At 45.4% G+C, this 23,413-nt stretch overlaps 1 protein-coding gene across 1 annotated transcript in view; it reads right to left on the reverse strand.

The window, feature by feature from the left end:
- The window catches only part of CD63 (CD63 molecule), a 53,959-nt gene that overhangs the window by 24,803 nt on the left and 5,743 nt on the right, over positions 1–23,413 (reverse strand). The window contains exons 3-5 of the mRNA XM_077483369.1: positions 8,967–9,155; positions 8,786–8,860; positions 8,609–8,704 (exon numbers count right to left, since the gene is read on the reverse strand). Coding sequence (XP_077339495.1) covers positions 8,609–8,704; positions 8,786–8,860; positions 8,967–9,155 — 360 coding nt within the window. The remainder of the gene's footprint in view (positions 1–8,608; positions 8,705–8,785; positions 8,861–8,966; positions 9,156–23,413) is intronic.

Raw genomic sequence — 23,413 nt, forward strand, 5'->3', positions numbered from 1 at the left:
ACCATACCCAGTTTTTATGTTAAGTGCACAATTTGATTTGGTGTATTGCACTTTAGAATTTATGCACATTGTCTGAGCTTATTTAAACACATAGTCCCACATTTATTCTTCCTTTATTTTTGGCTGTTACCAAGGTACATGCTAGTTTATTTTAGTTTAATTAGATTTATTTAGCTGGAGCGCAACGCCATTTCTTAATCACCATCACTTATTCTGGGGAGGGTTTACACCCCTGCCGGTGTTTTGCTGCAACCACACTAGTTTTAGGACACATAGGTAGGCGCGAGAATACCTTCACTCCCAATTAACCTAACAGCATATCTTTGGAGTGCGGAAGGAAACCCACGCAAGCACAGGGAGAACATGCAAACTCCAGGCAGGTAGTCTTGTGGTTGGGATTCAAACCAGCGATCCTTTAAAAATCAGCAACCCTCTTGATCTTGGGGAGGAAAGGTGACCAATAACCGCTCCAGTTGTTGGTGAGCAAATTCCAGCCTGTACCCATTGGTCACTAGGTCCAGGATGAAGGGGCTTTGACTGCTGCCCATTGTAGGAGAAAGGCCCTCAATCTTCCTCCGACTGGGGAACACGAGTCACTGTGGCTTGAGGATTAAACTAGACCACCCCCCCCCCCCCCCTTTTCCTCCACTGTGCTTTCCAGTGCCTCCTGCAGTCCTGGGCCAAAAAGATGATCTCCCGTAAGGGGGAGCCCACAAAAGGTGCAACTTGGAGGCTGAATCACCTGACCAGGTTTTTAAGCCATAGGCTTCTCATGGCCAAATTCCTGGCTGTCATCCTTACCAACTCTACGGAATAATCAGCCAAAAATCCCACTGCACAAAAAAGGAGGGAAAGACTTCTAGGAGGTACCCGCTGACAGATGTGTCAGAATCTGTCAACCAAACCTCCAGATTTCTGGCTACACATGTGAAGGCCAGAGCTAGTTTAAGGTTCTCAACAGCTGAATCTCAAGCTCTGTGGGGAAGGATATCCCCTCTTGTCCATCGGGTCCTTAAGCGTGCCCATTTCATCAAACTCTAGGTCAGAGGTTTTTGAAACGAGGTGCGTCTAACTTAGGCTTTTTATTCCATGGCTGCGCCCTCATCAAAAGGAAACTTAGGTTGCCAGAAAAAGAAAGGCTCTCTGGATTTTCTCCAGTTTGATAGCATCAAATCAAGGAACTATGTACTGGAATGACTAGACTTCTTATGCAAACCTTTATACACAAGATCATGTTTAGATAATTGAATATCCCCTTTCAATTCACATGTAGTAGACAGCCTTTAAGTCATCCACATCTTCTGAAGACTTAAACCTTTAGCCCCGAGTGGCTTCTGACCTCGCTTCTTTCAGAGAAGAAGTAGCTCTGACTTCAGCTGTCGAGTGTTCGCTCTCTGCTTGCTGAGGAGTGCTACTGACTGAAGCCCCAATTGAAGACAGACCCTCAGCTGGAGTCTTGTCAATTAGCGTTTTAAAAAAAAAGGTAGATGCAAGCTCATCTTTAACAGATGTCAGCATCTTCCGACAAGAGGCTACCAGGTCATCCTTTACTAGGCCTTCTATACAGGTGCAACAAACCGCTTTGCTCCATGGAGGAGCTCAATTTGTTTGCACATTTCCTTTTGGTAGCTTCTCTAGGGCCTTGTCCTGGGTCTTTGTCTGCAAAAAAAAAAAAAAAAAAAAAAAAAAAAAAAAAAAAAAAAGACCCACAATGAAGTAATCAGCCACCTAAATACTCCGAAACACCACATGCCGGAGGGAGGAAAAACTGGAGTTAGTACTTACCGGTAACTCCTTTTCCGGTGGTCTTCCAGGACAGCCCTTGAGAGATGGAGCTCCTCCCATCGACACAGGAAACACATTGCCACAGTTCAAAAGGCGGTCCCTCAGGTCCCTGGTCAGTCATTCACCAAGAACCGAAGGATGGAACTGAAAAACATATAAACCATAACAGGTAATAACATTAGTACATCACTACAATCAAATAAAGGGTGGGATCGTGCTGTCCTGGAAGACCACCGGAAAAGGAGTTACCGGTAAGTACTAACTCCAGTTTTCCCAAGTGTTCTTCCAGGACAGCCCTTGAGAGGATCCCCAAGTACTTACCAGATTAGGGGGGGACCACGGCCTGGAGGACTTTCCTCCCAAAGGCCTGATCCTGACTAGACATTAAGTCCAGTCGGTAATGCCTTGTAAAGGTGGAAAAGCTTGACCATGTGGCTGCTTTACATACCTGCTCCGGGGTGGCACCAGCTCTTTCTGCCCAGGATGCAGACAACGCTCTTGTTGAGTGAGCTTTAACACCCTCAGGAGGATCTCTATTCAAGGCCTTATACCCCTCTGCTATAGCTAGCCTAATCCATCTAGCTATGGTTACTTTTGAAGCTTTCTGTCCCCTACGCTGTCCGGAAAAAAGGACAAAAAGGGAGTCTGAGATTCTGAATGGATTTGTTATTTTAAGATATTCTAGAATACACCTCCTCACATCCAATAAATGAAAACGTTCCTCTTTCTCATTTGCTGCATTTTGACAAAATGAAGGGAGGACAATATCTTGGGACCTATGGAAGCTAGATGCTACCTTTGGTAAGAACCCAGGGTCTGTCTTTAGAATGACTCTGTCTTCTAGGATCTGTAGGAATGGTTCCCTGATGGAAAGTGCTTGGATTTCACTGACCCTACGGGCTGAAGTGATTGCCACCAGGAGAACTGTCTTAAAGGTAATAAGCCTTAGGGAGGCCTCTGAGATAGGCTCAAAGGGTGACCCCAAGAAAGCTTTTAGCACAACTGCTAAATCCCAGGATGGGACTTTTGTGATTCTGACTGGCTTGCGTCTAGCGACTGCCTTACAGAATCTAGCGACAAAAGGATTTTCCTGTAAGCGTTCATCTAGGTATACACTTAAGGCAGCTATCTGTACTTTAATAGTACTTAGGGTTAAACCCTTGTTTACACCTTCCTGTAAAAACTGTAGAATATTAGCCGTATTTATGTCCCGGCCATTCAGCCAGCTATTGAATTTTTTCCAGACTTTTTTGTAAATAGCTCTCGTGACTGGTTTGCGACTCTGTAGTAAGGTCGCAATTACCTCGTCTGACAGGCCCTTACTCCTTAAGATTTCCTCCTCAGTAACCACGCTGACAGCTTCAGTGTGGCGACCTGCGGATGGTAAAGAGGTCCCTGCGACAGGAGGTCCTGTCTGTAGGGAAGTCTTAGAGGCGGACAGTCTGTCAATTGTAGCAACGTTGTGAACCACGGTCTCCTGGGCCAAAAAGGTGCTACTAGAATCAAACAGGTTTTTTCCTTGAGGAATCTTGCTAGGACCCTCGGAATGAGATGAAGAGGGGGAAATGCATACGCCAGACTGAAAGTCCATGGAGTTTGCAAGGCATCTACCGCCAGGGGTTGATCTCCTGGGTTTAGCGAGAAAAAATTTGGAACCTTTGCATTTTTCTTGCTCGCAAAAAGGTCTACCTCTGGTTCTCCCCAGTGAGCTGTTATGAGATTGAATGCCTCTGGGTGTAAGGACCATTCTTGGTTCGAAATCCTCTGTCGACTCAAGAAGTCCGCCTTGTTGTTCAGCTCCCCTTTCAGGTGAACTGCAGAAATGGATTCCAGATTGGCTTCTGCCCACTGGAAAATGCGTCTGGCTACCAACATCAAACGAGGACTTCTGGTTCCTCCTTGTTTGTTTATGTATGCTACAGCCGTCGTATTGTCTGAACGGACTTGTAGATGGTGACCCTGTATTGCGGGGTGGAAAGCTAGAACAGCTCTCAGGATTGCTGTTAGTTCTTTCCAATTGGAAGAGAAACATTTCTCCTCCGGGGTCCACTTGTCCTGGACCCAGCTTGAGCCTAGGTGGGCTCCCCAGCCCCAACTGCTCGCATCCGTTGTTAGTGTTGAAGTGATAGGAAGGACCCAATGAACCCCTTTGTTTAGGTTCTCCCTGTCCTTCCACCACCAGAGGGAGCGTTTTACCCTTGAGGGGATCGATACCTCCTCCTCCAGATCTCTGCCTTTTAATTGTTCTAACAGAAAACCCTGAAGTTCTCTTTGATGGAACCTGGCCCATTGTACGGCTGGAATGGCTGCCGTCATAAGACCTAAGACCGACATTACTTCCCTCACCGTACACTTGGGGCTGCATTGAAGAAAAGATATTCTCTGCCACAGATTCAAAATCTTTTCTTCCGGCAGTATAATTTTCTGATCTACAGACTTGATCCAGTACCCCAGATACAGGATCTCCTGTGTTGGGGTTGTCTTGGATTTCTCCTGACTGACAATCCACCCTAATCGACTCAGACTGAGTTGAGTCAATTCTAGGTCCTGAGAAAGACGACTCTCTGAGTGGGCTGTTAGGAGCAGATCGTCTAGGTAGGGGATAATTGAGACTGATTGAAGCCTCAGAGGAACTAAAGCCTCTCCGAGAACCTTGGTAAAGATTCTCGGAGAGGATGATAGACCGAAGGGAAGTGCTCTGCACTGAAAGTGGTAAACCTTTGTGTCTATCTGCACTGCCATCCGAAGGAATTTCTGGCATTCCTCCCTTATTGGAATGTGCAGATAAGCATCCCTTAGGTCCAGGGTTGCCATAAATGTCTCTTTCTGCAGGAGATTCTTTATGGAATAAATGGACTCCATCCGAAATCTCTTGTAACGGATGGAGCGATTCAGTGGACGGAGGTTCATAATTAGTCTGAATCTCCCTGACGGTTTTCTTACCACAAAGATGTGCGAGTAAAAACCGTCCCCTTGTTCCTGAATAGGGATTGGTGTCAATACTTCTTGATCTACCATTTCCCCTATTAGTAAAGGTAAGGCCCTGGCCTTTTCTGAGTGACTTGGAAGCTTTGTCACCAGAAACTTGGAAGGAGGGTTGCTGTGAAATTCCAGCGCATGACCCCTTTTTATTATGTTTAAGACAAACTCGTTCGAGGTTGTCTCTTCCCATTGAGGAAGAAATTTGCTTAATCTTCCTCCCACAGGAACCCTGACGTCACTGGGGTTTGGGATCCTGATTGGGGCGGCTAAACAGTATGCCCCCTTTTCCTTTCCCTTTATGTCCCGACCAATGTTTTTTGGGGGTTGAACTCTTCTCTGATTTAGAGGGTTCCTTAAAGGGACGAAAAATTTTTCTTTGAAAATTTTTCTTTTTTGCAGGAAAGGTTTTCTTTTTGTCCGCCGTCCTTTCTAAGGCGGAGTCCAATTCAGGCCCGAAGACTAAGTCTCCTGTAAAAGGGACGCTGCACAGGCGGGTTTTAGACGCCGTGTCTCCCCCCCAGGTTTTCATCCATACTGACCTCCTTGCTGCCACTGAAAGTGCTGCAGATTTAGCCGTAAATTTAACTGAGTCCGTGGAGGCGTCAGAGATGAAACTGGTGGCCTTAAAAAGCATAGGGAAAGATTTCAAAAGCTCCCCCCTAGGAGTGCCTGCCTTTAAGTGTTCTTGTAGTTGCGATAACCAGAACTCCAGGTTTCTAGCTACACAGGAAGTGGCTAGAGCTGGTTTTAAGCCTGCCATAGAGGCATCCCAGGCCCTCTTTAAGACAATGTCTGTTCTCCTGTCCATGGGATCTTTCAGGTGGCCCATATCCTCAAAGGCCAGATCAGCCTGCTTTGAGATTTTGGACAGAGGGGCGTCTAGTTTTGGATTTTTATTCCAGACCGCCTCTGGGCTCTCATCAAAAGGGAACCTTCTCTTAAGGGATTTAGGAAAGAAAACCTTCTTGTCTGGTTCAGACCACTCCTTAAGGACAAGGTCAGAAAGCACCTTATGTATAGGAAAAACCCTTGCTTTCTTTTTCCCCAGAGCCTCATACATTTGATCATGTCTGGATAACTGAGTTTCTTCCTCCTCAATTTCCAGCGTATCATAGATAGCCCCCATTAGCTCATCTACTTCCTCGAGAGATAATCTATATTTTGAGGCTTTAGATGCTGCTTGATCCTCTTCCTGACCCGAGTCAGTGTCAGAGGATTCGGGGCTAATCAACGTGGGGCTAGGCTCCCTGACCATACGGGGCTCCCCTGAGCTGGGTGTTGTAAGGCATGGTGAGGATGAGATTATAGTTGTTTTACTCGTGGAGGCAGCTGCAGCTGATCCCACGTCAGTGATTAACTCCCGGAGGGACTTAAAGGTCGACGCCATTTCCTCTTTAAGGGAGCCCAAAAACTTTGCTAAAGGGGAATCTGCCTCAGATTTAAGCAAGCTTGCAATGCATTGCTTGCATAGGGCTTTGTTAGAGCCAGAGGACAACCTATTCCCACAATTAGGACACTTTTTGCGGCCTGTCTTGTCTTCCCTTGGCATCTCTTTAGCCTGAAAATAAGAAGACAAAGGATTTCTTAGCGTCAGAACCATGTCCCTCTTAGAATCACCACTAACAAACAACCTCACTGTGAGTAAACCGCCACCGTGGGGTACTACAGGGCCCAGCCTACAAACACCACCACTCCACCAGAGTAATAGCATGCCCAGCAGCCTACCTGGGTTTGGCTGGTGCCTGTCTCCGCCGGAGTATCCTGGGGAATAGCCTCCATGGTCCCCCTCTGACGCTCCGAATCCCGCCGCTAATCCGGTATAGCTGGACGCTGGTCGGGCTTTACAGGCACAGCGCTGGCTCTCCCTCTCCTCCTTGTACCCTTAGAGACCCGGAACCGGAAGTCTCGGCACGCAGTGATGACGCGGTTCCGCCGGAAGTGAACGCTCGGCGTCTCCGACCCCCTGCAACGAGGAGGGAAGATGGAAGGTTCCACTCACCACTCCTGGGGGAAACCGGCGTCATTCTGCCCCTGGCCACCTCGGCACTGGAAGGAGGAGGGTAACGGGTCTGCTCCGGTTCAGCTGGACGGTACCCGAGCCAAAGAAAAAAAGGTATGGACCCAAACTGCAGCCATAAACCAGGACCCGGTCCCTTAGGCTTGCAGGTTCTCAGGCAGCCCCTGAGAGGGGCCTCCAGGTTCCTGGCAACATGTTCCTCCGACGGAGGAAACACAAATGACTGACCAGGGACCTGAGGGACCGCCTTTTGAACTGTGGCAATGTGTTTCCTGTGTCGATGGGAGGAGCTCCATCTCTCAAGGGCTGTCCTGGAAGAACACTTGGGAAAATGTCCCATTACACACACTATTACAGAGAGGGGAGGGAACACCCGTATAGCAAGTGGATGACAAACTCTCCAGGCTTACCTGTGGAGGTGCTGGTAATCTCATCTACTGCTTGTGCAGGTACTGCTGTAGGATCCATCCTGCCACTTAGTTGTCCACAGCCTCGCTGCTTTAACAAACAAAACACCAGCAGCCAGCATCCCGTTTGCGCCGCTATGAAGGACAGAACCGGCGTCCGATGACGTCATCTGCCCCAGAAGTGACATCTAAGTATTTCCTGTGGGCCAGCTTGGAGCACAGTAGGTCTGCCCCTCGAGCGCTGCAGCTTACTTTCCCCTGCATGCATAAGCCACGCTGTCAGCAGGGAAAGGATATAGCCGCTCTAAACTTTAGAGTGTTGCACCGCGCTTTCGGCAGCCGACATCACCTCTGTCCTGGCCCTCTCCAGGCACTGAAAACAGAGGAACAGCAGCACAGCCAACTTCCCTAGCAGAGATGCTGCTCCTGACAGAAGAGAAGATAATGGCATGCCCTTAAATGGTCATTTCAGAGCCCTTGCCCATGAGATCTAGGGACCAGGTTACAGGAACATGTTACCCCCCCCCCCCCCATCCAGAGGAAACATTAATAACTGACATGGGGCCTGCGGGATCACCCTTTCAGTGTTATGTGCCCTGTTCACACCAATGTTGAGGTACCATAAATAAAAAGCAAAAAATGAATGCAAATGTTAAGAGGGTGATCGGAAAAGGACCCTTCTAAGAATTAGTTATCCTCCTGCCAAGGGCCCTAGCCACAGCAGCTCTAATTAGATGAGTCCAAATCAGCAGAGTAGTTTGAGTGGCAGTAGCTCAAAGCCGTTTGACTTTGTCAGTTGACAATGCCAGGCTGTGAGCATAAGAGGAGGTTTGAATCCTCATTTTGCATTCTGGGCTTTTGTCCCTGAACACATGGGGGGGGGGGCTTTTAGCCCCATCGATTGTTATCCCTAAGGAGCCAGAGGGAACTTCCCACTCCTGCCACTCTTTCCGTCCCACCAGGCGACCAAGCCATGATCCAGCACTTCCGCCAGCTAGTGTCTCTCTAGTTACTAAGGGGCTTCTGTTAACTGACTTTTCTGCACCCGTCTCCACAGTGAAGCCACAGCTGACAGCTCAGTCTGGGACTGGAAATAGATTTTACAATGCTATTTTTTAGCATAGACTTTACTACACAGTACATTCAATTATCTTTCTAGCCTAAACCAAAAAAAAAAAAAAAAAAAAAAAAAAAAGTACCAATCATTTTGCTTGTTTTACTGTAGCAAAGAGCTCCTTGTACATCCCCTGATTAGAACAGTCAGGTCGTACAAAATGTTAGCTGTGAACCTGTGTGCGCAGTTGTGAGAATGATCAAAGGAAGAGTGTTTAAAACTCCTGTAGCACATAATTAACATTATGTGAAGAAGAGACCATTAGATATGCAAAAGGATACACACAATAGTTGGAATACTCACAGTTTGCTGAATGCTATCTAGTTCATCCTTTGCTTTTTGTGAAGTATTGTATTTGCTAACACTGTCATTTAAGGCATCTCTGAAGACATCTTGAACCTATAATAGAGATTTTAGTGACCAAGACTTTTAGCTGTAAATGAGTAACCCCACAGATTAAATATTCTGCGTATGGCTTACCTGATTGCGGAAAACATATCCAGCAATTGCAGCAGCTATTTCAACCAGGAAGATTAAACCCAGCAAAACAGCAAACTGGCAACAGGAGAGTGGAAGGAGATAAATAAAAAATTAAGATTTTTTTTTTTACACAATTGTATTTAAAACAATAAAAATAAATCTACATGGTATATTATCTTACCGTGGTCACCATGCAGTAGTTCTCCTTTGCAGCTCCACAGCATCCAAAGAATGAAATGAAGAAGATGACGACCCCAACCACAATAAGAACGATAGGCGTTCCTGATGCTGAAGCACTGCTAATGGTCAGCGTTTGGTTAAGATAAATCTGTACATAGATGCCCAGTCCTATGAGAGCAATCCCACAGATCTAAAAAAAGAAAGATACAATATAGTGAGAACACACACACACACACTTTTTTCACGTACACTGCATCAAAGCCTGCATTCTGGCAACATACATGAGAACCATTGTAGCCTTCTGAACATTAATAGTATGGTGTAATGGGCAGACAGTGCTGCTCGAGCAAACATAACAAAAATACATGTCAGTCAATTATGTTAGCCACCAGCATCTTATAAGCCATTCCAGGCCTAATAAAATGAGTTATACTTCCTCTGGATTGAGTAGCGAGTCGATACCTTTAAAAAAAAAAAAAAAAAAAAAAAAAAAATCGGGCACCCAAAGGGCCTCTTCACAATAGAGCAGAAAGTGGGGTTTTTACCTACACTGGAAGGCGACCAATCACCGTTAGGTACCATAGAGGAGAGGGAGTCATGTTCGAACTCATGTTTGACTCGAACATTGCCTGTTCAGCGAACAATTTGGGCTGTTCATGGCAAATTCGAAAAGCTGGAACACCCTGTACAAGTCTATGGGAGAAATCTAAAGTGCTAATTTTAAAGGCTAATATGCAAATTACTGTCCTAAAAAAAAAAAAAGTGTTTAGGGACCTGGGTCCTGCCCCAGGGGACATGGATCAATGCAAAAAAAGTTTTTTTTTTTTATATAAAAAGCTGTTCAGGAGCAGTGATTTTAATAATGATTAAAGTAAAACAAAAAAGTGTAATATTCCTTTAAAAGTCGTACCTGTGGGGTGTCTATAGTATGCCTGTGAAGGGGCGCATGTTTCCCATGCTTAGAACTGTCCCTGCACAAAGTGTAATTTCGCAAGGGGGAAAAAAAAAAAAAATATATATATATATATAAAATAAAGTGTGGGGGGGGCTCCCCTAAATTCAATTACCAGGCCCTTCAGGTCTGGCATTTTAAAAAAATTGATGGGGGTCCCCCTAAAAATCTATACCAGACCCTTTATCCGAGCACACAACCTGGCAGGCCGCAGGAATAGAAGGGGGGAGGGGGGGGGGGGGGGGACGAGAGAGTGCCCCCCCCTGAACCGTACCAGGCCACATGCCCTCAACATTGGGAGGATGCTTTGGGAGTCTGTGACCCCTCAAAGCACCATGTCCCCATGTTGATGGGGACAAGGGCCTCATCTCCACAACCGTGGCCGGTGGATGTGGGGGTCAGCGGGCGGGGGGTGCTTATCAGAATCTGGAAGCCCCCTTTAACAAGGGGACCCCCAGATCCTGGCCCCCCCCATGTTTGAAATGGTAAGGGGGTACAAATTTCACAAAGTGTAAAAAAAAAAAAAAAAAAAAAAAAAAAAAAAAACATTCCAGCGGTGCTAATCCACTCCTTGCTATCCAGCGATGGCTGATCTGATCCAGCGACAGGTGATTTTCAGTCCATCAATGCTTCAGTCTTCTGTCTCCACTGAGACACTGCGGGGATCCCAGCGCCGACGTTTCTTATATTAGGAGGGCGGGGCCACCCGTCACCTGACCCCCACCCCCTCTGACGCTGGTGAGGGAAGCCAGGGGTTCCCCAATGACATATGGGTGACCCAGGTTTCTGTTACATCAGAGGGGGGCGGGGTCACCCATACCCCAAAGCATCTTTCCAATGTTGAGGGCATGTGGCCTGGTACGGGTCAGGAGGGGAGCCTGCCAGGTTGGGTGCTCGGATAGGGTCTGGTATGGATTTTTAGGGGGACTGTCAATTTAAAAAAAAAAAAAAAAAGTGATGCAGGGTTCCCCTTAATATCTATACCAGACCTGGTAATTGACTTTAGGGGAACCCCCACGCTTTTTTTTTTTTTTTTTTTAAATCAAAGCGTGGGGGTTCCCCTAAAGTCAATTACCAGGTCTGGTATGGATATTAAGGGGAACCCTGCATCACTTTTTTTAAATTGACGGTCCCCCTAAAAATCCATACCAGACCCTATCCGAGCACCCAACCTGGCAGGCTCCCCTCCTGACCCATACCAGGCCACATGCCCTCAACATTGGGAAGATGCTTTGGGGTATGGGCGACCCCGCCCCCCTCTGATTTAACAGAAACCTGTGTTACATCGGGGGGGCGGGGTCACCCATACGTCATTGGAGAACCCCTGGCTTCCCTCACCAGCGTCAGAGGGGGTGGGGTAAGGTGACGGGTGGCCCCGCCCTCCTAATATAAGAAACGTCGGCGCTGGGATCCCCGCAGTGTCTCAGTGGAGACAGAAGCATTGATGGACTGCGCTGGACTGAAAATCACCCGTCGCTGGATCAGATATCACTGGATAGCAAGGAGTGGATTAGCACCGCTGGAATAAGTTACTTTTTTTTTTTTTTTAAACAATGAATGGTCGGCTCCCATAATAGAGAACACTCATTGAGTGTTCTGTATTACGGGAGCTGACAATTCAAAGTGATTTTAAAAGACTTTTTTCCTTGCGAAATGACACTTTGTGCAGGGACAGTTCTAAGCACCAGAAACATGCGCCCCTTCACAGGCATACTATAGACCAGGGCTCGACAAATCCCAGGTGCCAGGTCGCCATTGCGACTAGAAATAGTGCCCTGGGTTTTTGTCACTGACAGGTGCCTCTGCTGCCTCCAGACACAGCACTGTCTGGTAGTCGGGATGGAGCAAGAAGAGAGCAGCTCAGCAGCCTCTGACCTCCTCCTTCACACACTGTTGGTAGAGCAGCTCCGCAGTGTGAAACTGTGTAGAGAGGAGCTGTCAAAATTGAGGCTGAATGTCGGGGTGGGCGGGACCCTGCTTTCCAACACCAGCCGATGGGATCTGGGCGGGCCAATACCTGTATGTGGCCCCTCCCCTTTAAGCAGCCCAATCATTGGCTGGATAGCTGCTGAGTCCTGCCCACCTCTGACATCACACTGAATGTGTCAGCTCCTCTCTCCCCATACCGTTTCACAGTTACACTATCGGCTGTGAAACCTGCCAGTGCTACCTGCCAGTGCCACCAGCCAATACCAGTTAGTGCCACCTGCAATACAGTGCCACCTGCAATACAGTGCCACCTGCCAGTGACAACCAGTGAAATCCAGTGCCACTTGCCAATGCCAAGCAGTGCCACCTCCCAATGCCAGTTAGTACCACCTGCCAGTTATTGCCACAGGTCAGTGCAATCCAGTGCCATCCAGTGCCACCTGCCAATGCCAGTTAGTGGCATCTGCCAGTGCAATCCAGTGCCACATGCTAATGCCATCTGCCAGTGCCAAGCAGTGCTACCTGCCAGTGCAAATCCAGTGCCACCTGCCAACTGCCTATCTGTGCCATCCAGTGCCACCTGCCAATGCCCATCAGTTCCAACCTCAATGCCGCCCCATCAGTGCAGCCTATCAAGGCACATCAGTGAAGGAGAAAAACGTATTTGCAAAATCTTATAACAAAAGTTGATTTTTTTTTTTTTTTTAAATGGTCTTTTTCTCTTGGCATCAGGCATGAGCAATTCTTATTGTCGGATGCCCCAGACATGCAGTTCTGGACACTGGGCAGGGGATTTAAATAACTGGCTCCTAATTTTTTCAGCTGGCTCCTAGATTCCAAGCAAACTTGTCAAGCCCTGCTATTTATTAAAAGCAAAACAATTAAAAACATTAGTATGAATCTCCATCATACATGTTCCACCTGATATACAAAACATTCATGGTGCTCAGTCTGTAAAAGCATTAACTCCAGCAAATAAGACCATAAAATGCCTGTTTCGTCAGTTTAGGCAACCCGTCAGATTTTGTAATGGAAGCGATGTTCCGTCGCCACCATCTTGCTACACCCAGCACTCATCCCCAGTAAGGATACAGTAATAAGGCAGCAAGCGGGCGTCTTGTGTTACACCCACCGGAGTTTTGCATTTCACACCAGTAGACAAAGCTTATATAGTGAAATGCAGTATTTAAAAAGCTGTCTGACTGTTTAGATGTTGAATTTTAAAAGCAGCAGCGAGCCTGCCAATTTCACAGGTTAGGAAATCTTACAGAACACGGCTGAAGCCCGCCCGAGGGCAGGAGACTGAGATGGCCACTCCAGAACCTTCACTTTATTCTGCTGTAACCAATGACAGGTCGACTTGGCCTTGTGTTTTGGATCATGGACATTCCAACATGACAGTACGTACCATGCACAGCTTCCTGGCTGATGAATGCAAATGTCCCTCATGTATTTGAGGACATACTGCTTTCATCTTGCCATACAATTTTGACCAAATTTCCTGTGCCTTTGTAGCTCACACATCCATCAGTAGTTCACCTCCATGTTTCACAGTAGGAATGGTGTACCTTTCATCATAGGCCTTGACTCCTCTCCAAATGTAGAGTTTATGGTTGTGGCCAAAAAGCACAATTTGGTATCACTCCAAAAGACTTTGTGCTAGAAGACTTGAGGCTTGTCTCTGCTGTTTGGCGTATTGTAAGCGGGATACTTTGTGGCATTTGCCTAGTAATGACTTTCTGGCGACTCAACCATGCAGCTCATCTTTTTTAAAGTTCCTCCTTGATGTGCATCTTGAAACAACCACACCAAATGTTTTCAGAGTTCTGCATTTCACCTGAAGTTATTTGTGGGTTTGCTTGCATCCCAAACAATGTTTCTGGCATTTGTGGGTGAAATTTTAGTTAGTCTACCTGCCCGTACTTTGGTTTCAACAGAACCCCTCATTTTCCACTTCTTGATTAGAGTTTGAACACTGCTGTCTGGCATTCTCAATTCCTTGGACATCATTTTATATTCCTTTCCTATACAGCTCAACTACCCTTTCCCACAGATCCTTTGACAATTCTTTTGCTTTCCCCATGACTCAGAATCCAGAAACATCAGTGCAGCACTGGATGAAAGATGCAAGGGTTTGTCAGAAGTCCAGAAGCGCACTGACCTTTTACACACATGGATGGTTACTTTCAAACCCCTTTGAGTCAACTTGTGCATGTTATTAGGCCAAAATCACCAGGGTATGTACACTTTTGAACAGGGTCATTTGGGTAGTTTGTCATTACACTTTTTTTAAGCATAAACAGTTGATTGATAATAGATCGCTTCAGCCAAACACTAACCATGAATGAAAAGGTTTGTATCATTCATATCTGAAAAATGGCCAAGAAATCAAATTCTGCCAGGGTATGTAAACTTAGGAGCACAATTGTAAGCGCCGTTTATATTATATATGCACGCATACTCAGTCATTATATATGCGCAAGATGCCAGTGGGTATAATATGTACTCTTGCTGGCTTTTCACTGTATACTGTGGACAAGTGCAGGGTGTAGCAAGATGACAGCGGCAAAGCGTCCCTAACAAATTCTTATGCGTTGTCCAATCTGATGAAACAGGTATGGTGGCTAAAATGCCTTCACTGAAGAAGAAAGTCAGCCGATATCCAGTAGGGGGGGGGGGGGGGGGGGGGGGGAGAGGCCCTCAAGAACTGCAGAGATTGCAAGAGGCTTATACCAAGTAAAATTACTCACTTGCTCTGCATTTAACACAAAAGGAATCTGTATATATAAAAATTGATGCAGCCGTCCTCAAGCTAATCAGTTCATGTGCCAATAAGGAATATAAGGAGAGGAGAAAGTGACTGAGCTCACTGATGTGTCACTTGTCAAGTCACAAGTCCAGGCTCACAGAAAGCAGGTTGATTGGTGCAGGCGGTGGTGGAAAAGTAATGCAGGGGGGGGACATTTCTGCATTGACCAATTACAGAGGCAAGTGTGGCTTTTCACTTTGAGTTTTAGATTACATGATAGTCCAAAAAGTACCATCATGTAATCTAAAACTCAAAGTAACACTGTCTGGTAAGACCCAGTATTTACCTACAGCCTTATCTATAAAAAAAAAAATAATAAAAAAAAAAGGTTAATGTTAGATGGGATGGCACACGCCTTTGCTCTACAAACAACCCACAGTAATGACTTGTTCAAAAGGTGGAGGCTACATATCTTTACAGTAATGAAGCAGTGAAAGACATAGGCCAAAGTCATACTTTGAGGGGGAAACCCACACACACACACACCACCCAGATTTCCATGCTTTATTTTGTTGAGCAATCACATCATGGTTAGGGGGGAGCTTTCTTTGAATATTGAAACATTTAAATAGTGTTACCCAGATGCTGTGAAGATTCACTTTAAGAGTAAAAATTAACTTACCGATTTATACACCTACTGGGCATTGCACACAATTGTCACCTTCATTTCTGTTATAAGCAGGCTAATCAAGAGTCAATGCTCCAGAGAAACATGTCAAGCTCACCCTTTCACAGTGATGTTGGGAGGAGTGTGGTGGGGGGGTCAAAGCTCCCTGTCAGTCTCAAAGAATAGCAATAGAGATGCAATGAGGATTCAAAGTTGGTCCAATTACACCCAGAGAAAAAAAAAAAAAAAAAAAGGATTCCTTGGTGTGGAGTTACCCATGCTACTACATTTAGCAACACCAACAATCCTACACAAAATATATAAATATAATATAAAGCAGAGTTCTCCAGAGAGCCCACTGGACCTTTCTTTCTGCTGATAAACCAATGGCTAGTAGGAAGGAAATGGTTCAAGTCAGGGTTCTAGGTCTGACATGAGAGTCTTCCTCCTCTACCAAGATGGCCCACAAATCTGTCCTGGGGTATACTTTAGCTGTAGCTGGTCTTCTGATAGAAGTATAATATTGTATTCACCAATAGGAAAACTTCTTTCAAACTTATCAGGGGTTATTTACGAAAGGCAAATCCACTTTGCACTGCAAGTGTACTTCGAAGTCGCAGTAAATGTGAGGGGTAGATCTGAAATGAGTGGGAAGCTCTGCTGATTTTATCATCCAATCATGTGCAAGCTAAAAAAAGTTTCCCCTTGCATGTCCTCTGGATTTACAGCAACTGCACTTGTACTGCAAAGTGGATTTGCCTTTTGTAAATAACCCCCATTGGTCTGCACTTTTCCATCCAAAAAGGATTGCAACATCACAACTTAATTCATTGCCCAAAGACTAGGCTGGGAAGGGTCCTAAACCATTTTGTATTGCTCAGCTGAACAGAAGTCAGAATCTTGGTATGCAGTCTAGCATGACTACCTAGATCATAAGGCTTGCTGCCCAAAATTACAGTGTTTCTCCAAAGCACATACCACTGAACCAAAAAGGTATAAATGTGAAGCCTTTCTAAGGCTACACTTCTGTATTCGCAAGCCCCCATGCTGCACACATGTCACAGCTGAGGTTTTGCCACCATTTTGGGTGTGACCACCATGTTTTCATTAAAATAAGCATGTCCGCTTTTCTTTTCCCCGAAGCACCGGATGGTGGCGGGAGGGGGGGGGGGGGGGGGGGAGAAGTTCCCTCCCGTTGCCTATAAGAAAGATCAAGCAGCAGAACTGCAGCTATGATCATTCATAGAGGTCGACCGATATGGGTTTTTCTCTGGCCGATGCCGATATTTAGAAATCATGACGGCCGATAGCCGATATGTTAGGCCGATTTTATTTTATTTATTTTTAATCCCCCCCCCCCCCATCTAACACACCTTTCCCACTGGGGCGTTTTTTAAGGCGCTTTTGGGCTAAAAATAGCGCCTGTAAAGTGCCTGCAAAATGGCTCCCCTGCAGTCTGTGTGAAAGACAGAGTGCTTTCACACTGAGGCGATGCGCTGGCAGGATCTTAAAAAAAAAAAAAAAAAAAAAAAAAAAAAGTCCTGCAAGTGGTGTATACTGCTCCTCCACCACTCCTGCCCATTGATATGAATGGGCACCACTGCCAAAGCGCATGCAATGCGATTTGGCAGCGGTGCTTCATGGGCGCATTTAACCTCTTCCTTGGCCGCTAGCTGGGTTATATGTGCCCCACTAGCAGCCAAATAGCACCGCTAAAAAGATGGTAAAGAGCCGCTAAAACTTGCGTTTTACCATCAACGTCTGCCCGCTCCAGTGTGAAAGCAGTCTTCATAAGTGATACAGAAAATTTTACACTTAAAGCGGCGGTCCACCCTAAAATGGACCTTCCGCTCATCGGATTCCTCCCCCCCTCCGGTGCCACAATTGGCACCTTTCAGGGGGGAGGGGGGTGCAGTTACCTGGATAATCCAGGTAACTGCACCCACTTCCGGGCTAGCTCTCTGCAGAAAGGGGCGTACATTACGCCCCTTTCCGCAAGTGCCCAGCCCCTTCTGCAAGTGCCCCGCTGCCTGCTGGGAAACAGGTCCCAGAGGCAGCGGGGATCGTCCTCATTGCGCAGCGCGGCTCGCGCATGCGCAGTAGGGAACCGGGAAATGAAGCCGAAATGCTCCACTTCCTGATTCCCATACCCAAGATGGCGGCGGCAGCACTCGAGTGTCGATCTAGAGATCGGCTTCGAGTGCCGACATCGCGGGCGCGCTGGACAGGTAAGTGTCACTATTTTAAAAGTCAGCAGCTGCAGTATTTGTAGCAGCTGGCTTTTAAAAAAAAAAAAAAAAAAAAAAACATATTTAATAAAAACAGGTAGTCAAAACTTTTGGACAAAAAAAAAAAAAAAAAAAAAAAAAAAAAAAGAAAATGGGCTAACTTTACTGTTTTTATTTTATTTTTATTTTTTAAATGGTGTATTTTTTCCCAAAAAAATGCATTTGAAAGACCTCTGTGCAAATGCCGTGTGACATAAAATATTGCAACAACCGCTATTTTATTCCCTAGGATCTCTGCAAAAATATATATAATTTTTGGGGGGTCTAAGTGATTTTCTGGCAGAAAATACAGGATTTTTACTTGTAAGCAACAAGTGTCAGAAAAGATTTAGTCTTTAAATGGTTAAACTGAGAACTTCTACACACAGAGATTACTTCATTCAGAAGTGTAAACATTGTATCATTTAGTTATTTTCTTGGCAGTCTGCCCAGAGAGGAGGAAAGTGTTGCTATGACGACTCAGGCAACTCACACTGACTTCTTACAGAAGTCATTTCAAAGTCCCGCTGTAGAATCGGCCGATGCCGATTATTTAAAAAACGGCAAATATCGGCCGATATATCGGTCGACCTCTAATCATTCATATTGTGCACAGAATTGCCGGCTGGAAAGATTGATATCTGAATGGTGCCTGTAGCTACAGGCATCATTCAGATATCACTACACAAACCATCATTTTACCATCAAGGCGTCATTTTACTGCAACTAATGATTATTTTCATAATCGATTAGTTGGCCGATTATTGTTTTGATTAATATAAAAAAAAAAAAAAAAAAGTGGGTCAAATTAACATTTTTCAACCACAGTGATGGGAAAATTTGGAAATAGAAAACTTCTTGGTCAAAGGAATTTTCAGACAGTGTATGTGGTTTTTGTTCAGAAATTAAGTGAAAATTTCAAAACAAAAAATTCTTTCATTCAGCGAATGTACAAAGATTTTTCATCTAAATATTCTCAGCTCAAAATTGATCCGTGATGCCAGCATAAGGCTCGGGACACATGCGCAGTTTTTGCAATGCTTTTTGCTGTACGTGATTTTACTGCAATTTGCGTTTTTTTTTGCATTTATTTTCTGGCCAGATTACACACACACACACACACACACACGCAAAAACGCATTACATTCTTTTCTGTAGCTTCTCCATTGAGGTATACTGAACCAAAAAAAAGCTCCATTTTGCGTTAAAAGCCCCTGACCCTTTCCAAATATGCAGCAGCTGAAAAAAAATAAAAAAAAAAAAAAAAAAAGCACAGATATGAACATGTCCCATAGGAAACCATGTAAATGAACTGTTGAGTTTCTGCAAAAAGCACCAACATATAGATGTGAACCAGGCCTAAGACGTTTGGTAACAAAATGGGGTTAACAAAACTAAAAATTAGCCCTTTATAGTACAAAAAAAGCAGATAATCACTACTGGAAGGGGTTCATTTTTTTAGACCCCTTTCACACCATACCTTGCGTCGGCGGTAAAACGCCGCTATTTTTAGCAGCGTTTTACCGCCGGATTTGCGGCGCATTTCGGCCGCTAGCGGGGCGCTTTTACCCCCCGCTAGCGGCTGCGAAAGGGTTAAAACCGCCGGCAATATCGGCGTTTTGCCAGTGGCATTACAGCGCTGCCCCATTGATTTCAATGGGCAGGAGCGGTAAACACCGCTCCAAAGAAGCTGCTGGCAGGACTTTTTTCTGACGTCCTGCCAGCGCACCGCTGTAGTGTGAAAGCCCTCGGGGCTTTCACACTACAAACAATGGTGCAGCTTTTTAGGGCGTTTTGCAGGCGCTATTTCTAACGCTATAGCGCCTGCAAAACGCCCTGGTGTGAAAGGGGTCTTACTGTAGAACAGTGAAAGTAATATTTACAGTAGTGATTATATTTTTATACTATAAAGGGCTCATTTTTAGGCTTGTGCAATTCGTTTTTGTAACGAATTGAAATTCGGCCGAATTTTGCATCTTTCAGACATTCGGATGCATCCGAACGTCCGAATAAAAAAATAACGAACAACGAATACGAAAGAAATATAACAAATGAATGCGACATGATTTGGCAATTCTTTAAAGATCTAATGAAACAAAAGGTCAGCTCAAAGTAAATCTTATAGTCCAATCAGCTAATTAATTTTGTGCTGGAGGATGGATTACTGGCAAAGTGCATTCCTGAGAACTGAGTTAGAAGGGTGTTATATTGTATTTGAGCCGAGGAGAAGAGACAACGTCATTGTGTGTTAAGAGTCAACAAACGACTTTCCAAACTACGAATCATTATCAAGAATGTCTATACATACATAGCGAATTTCAATGAATACGAACGAATGAATTCGACACCATGAATAATAACGAATTATCCGAAAACGTATTAATGTAACATAACGAATATAACAGAACGAAATGATGTATTTTACGAATGACAACGAACCGAAACTAAACAAAAATTTTCCGTTGTGCACAAGTCTACTCATTTTTGTTTTAACCCTATTATGTTCCTGGTCGATTACTCGATTATGAAAATAGTAATCAATTCATTTCATAATCGATTAGTTGTTTCAGCCCTACATTTTACTATGGCCAAGTATTGAAGTGTTTAACCACTTCCCCCCCCCCCCCCCCCCCCGGCCAATGTGCATATACGGTTAGGTGGGCGCCCTCTTCAGTGGACGTTCAGGAATGTCCTTCAGAAGGAGGGGGTATCGTACGTGGCGATGCGATCCTGAGGCGCTCGAATCACCCGGACACGGCGCATCTCCAATCGGCAAGAGGGCTCTGATTAGTCCTCCCGATCACATGACGGCCGTGTCCAATCACAGCCGTGATGTAAACACAAAGCCAGTTGCTCGGCAATTGGCTCTCCTCACACAGAAGTTGACGGTGAGGAGAGGAGATCGCTGCAGCGTAGCATGACCGCACAGTTGTCAAAATGCAAGAGCTGAAAATGGTCTGGGAAGGAAGGGGGTAAAAGTGCCCAGTATTGAAGTGGTTAAAGAGGAACTCCAGGCTCCTTCGAATAAGTCATATTTTATTTTTAGGACACTTACTGGTCCAGAAAGCCAGAAGCGTCCTCACCCGAGCTGATTTTTCTGCACTGTATGAACGGGCTGGTTGCAGGCATACAAGCAGAGCTTTAGTGGATTTATGGCATATATTTGGTCCAGCCTCAAAAGCCATTGCGGAGGCTACACCAACCTAGATATCTGAGCATACAGTCCAGCTCAAGCAGCTTTAGAAGAAAAACACTTAATATATTGAGTGTGAGGGGTTATAATACCAGGCAGTTGCCAGTGTTAAATCTTCATGTAGAAGACAAACCCAGGTGCCGCAACCTAGAAAGAAGAGAAAAAATAAAAAAAATAAAGCACACACACACACGTTGATCTTTTAATAACCACCACATTCAAGTACAGAAAGCTGTAATAATGACTTAGGTTTCAGTATACAGTAGTTTAAAATGAGAGGCCACCATCAAGCCAGACTTGTTAATGCAGAGCAGCAGTCCCGCAGTCCCTCCAGCTGCTTTTATCACATTAGTAAATATTGAATTAGGCGGTTCCTAGGTAATGAACACTCAATGGATACCAAGTAGAAAAGATAACAGATTTACAAACAAGCTGTGAGGGAGGGAGAGAAGGGTGAAAAAACCACACCTCTGAATTTACAGGTCTCAATAGCCCAGCTTTGGCAGAGAACGTGTTCAAAAATCAGAAATGAGCACAAGCCACATGCTTACAGCAGCGCTTCATAAGCCATTTACCCATTTTATCTACAGAGTAGGGATGGGTGAACGGTTTGGGGCAAATTCTCTACCCAGTTACGTAAACAGGTGGCCCCGCCCATCCAACAACCACAGGGAAGTCCCCCCGTGTCAGGTGTGGGGGGTCACCTGGGAACATCACTGTGGCCTGGCCTCAGTTATACAAGAGTTGTCAAAGTGAAGAATGTCATACGGCGGGTGCCTGCCATGGAGGCGGGTCAGTCGCAGCTTTGTCCCCCCCCTTTTTGGTCCGTCAGCAGAGCTAGAGAAGATGAATGGACATCATTTAATAATTTAATTGTCCTAAGCTGTCTAACATTGACACTTTATTTTGTGTAATGGTAGGGGTACATTTGTACCCAGTTACCATTTCACACAGGGTGGCTGGGATCTGGTGGTCCCCTTGTTAAAGAGGGCTTTCAGATTCTGGATGAGCCCCCCCCTGCCTGCAGACCCCCACAACCGCTGGGCAAGGCACCCTCTCCATGTTGAGGGCATGTGGCCTAGTATGGTCCAGGAGGGTGGCCACTTGTGCACGCCCCCCCCCCCCCCTTCCTGCCAGGTTGTGTGCTTGGATAAGGGTCTGGTATGGATTTTTAGGGAAACCCCCACACCATTCTTTAATTTTGGCACAGGGTTCCCCTTAATATCCATACCAGACCTGAAGGGTCTGGGGAATTGGGGGGTAGTTAACCTAATTGCCATCATCAGCAGGATATACCATGCGGAAAAAAAAAAAAAAAAAAAAAAAAAGTCTACAGGCAGGCCATAACCTAGATCATGTCCAGTGGGTCCCTTGCATCCAAGGTCTCAGATGACACTGTTCCTCACCAATAAGATAATATCAATAAAGTACACTAGTCCCCTCCATATACCCCTCTTTGAGGGTTCCTTTGGCTCTTCTCAGGCGATAAGGTATTCAAGCCCATGCAGCAAGGTCCATCCCAGAAGCATGCCCATTTTCAATGCAGTGCCATCTGAGGGCCAGAGACCAGGCATTCAATATTGCATTTCAGTCTCACCCCTCGTGCTCAGATTTTTCCAGGTTCTGAGACACTTGATATTATGTACTGTAGATGAGGCTATATTTAAAATCTTTGCAATTTTAAAGTTAACCACTTGGCGCCTATATTACGTCTATTGACATTCAGTGGTTATAGCTGAATGATGCTTGAGGCCACAGACATTCAGATATCAGCGTTTTCAGCTGGCGATTCCCTGCACCATAAGACCAATCATAGCGGCTGTTCCGCCGCTTGATCGTTCTTACGGGCGGCGGGAGGAGACGCCCTCCTCCGGCCGCTGCTTGTACCGACTCACCGATTCCATCGATGAGTCGGTCACAGGATCAGCTGGCCCCCGCAAGTTACCATAGAGATTTCCGGTGGACCAGATCATCCCAGGAGTCTATGATCGTTCGGAGGCTGGGCACGATGTTATGACGTCACGCCCGGCCTCTATTCAAGTTAACGGCACCGATCTGGCTAGGAAACCAGGATCGTTTTTTTATTCTTCCCAGCCTAGAGTTGAGATGTGGGGTCTTACTGGCCCCATATCTCACTGTAAATATGTCCGATCGTGCCATATTCCTATTACAAGGGATGTTTACAATCCTTGTAATAGGAATAGAAGAAAAAAATAAAAAGTGTAAAGCGTCCCTATCCCCGTGAGCTTGTACACAGAAGCATACGCAAGTCCCGCCCACATATGAAAATGGTGTTCAAACCACACATGTGAGGTATCGCCGCGAACGTTAGAGCGAGAGCAATAATTCTGGCTCTAGAACTCCTCTGTAACCCAAAACATGCAACCAGTAAAAAAAATTGAAAGCGTCGCCTATGGGGATTTTTGAATACCAAAGTTTCGCCCCATTCCACGAGCGCATGCAATTTTGAAGTGTGACATGTTGGGTATTTACTCGGCGTATCCTTTCACATTATGCAAAAAATAAAAAAAATAATTGGGCCAACTTTTTTTTTTTTTTTTAAAGCATGAAAAAACATGTTCGAAAAATTTCTGTGCAAATACTGTGCGAGATAAAAAGTTTCAACGACCACCATTGTATTCTCTAGGGTCTTTGCTAAAAGAACGTATATAATGTTTGGGGGTTCCATGT

The sequence above is a fragment of the Lithobates pipiens genome, unplaced genomic scaffold, assembly GCF_037356315.1.
Source record: "Lithobates pipiens isolate NorthernLeopardFrog02 unplaced genomic scaffold, aLitPip1_a1.2 Scaffold_16, whole genome shotgun sequence".
Taxonomy (NCBI): Eukaryota; Metazoa; Chordata; class Amphibia; order Anura; family Ranidae; genus Lithobates; species Lithobates pipiens.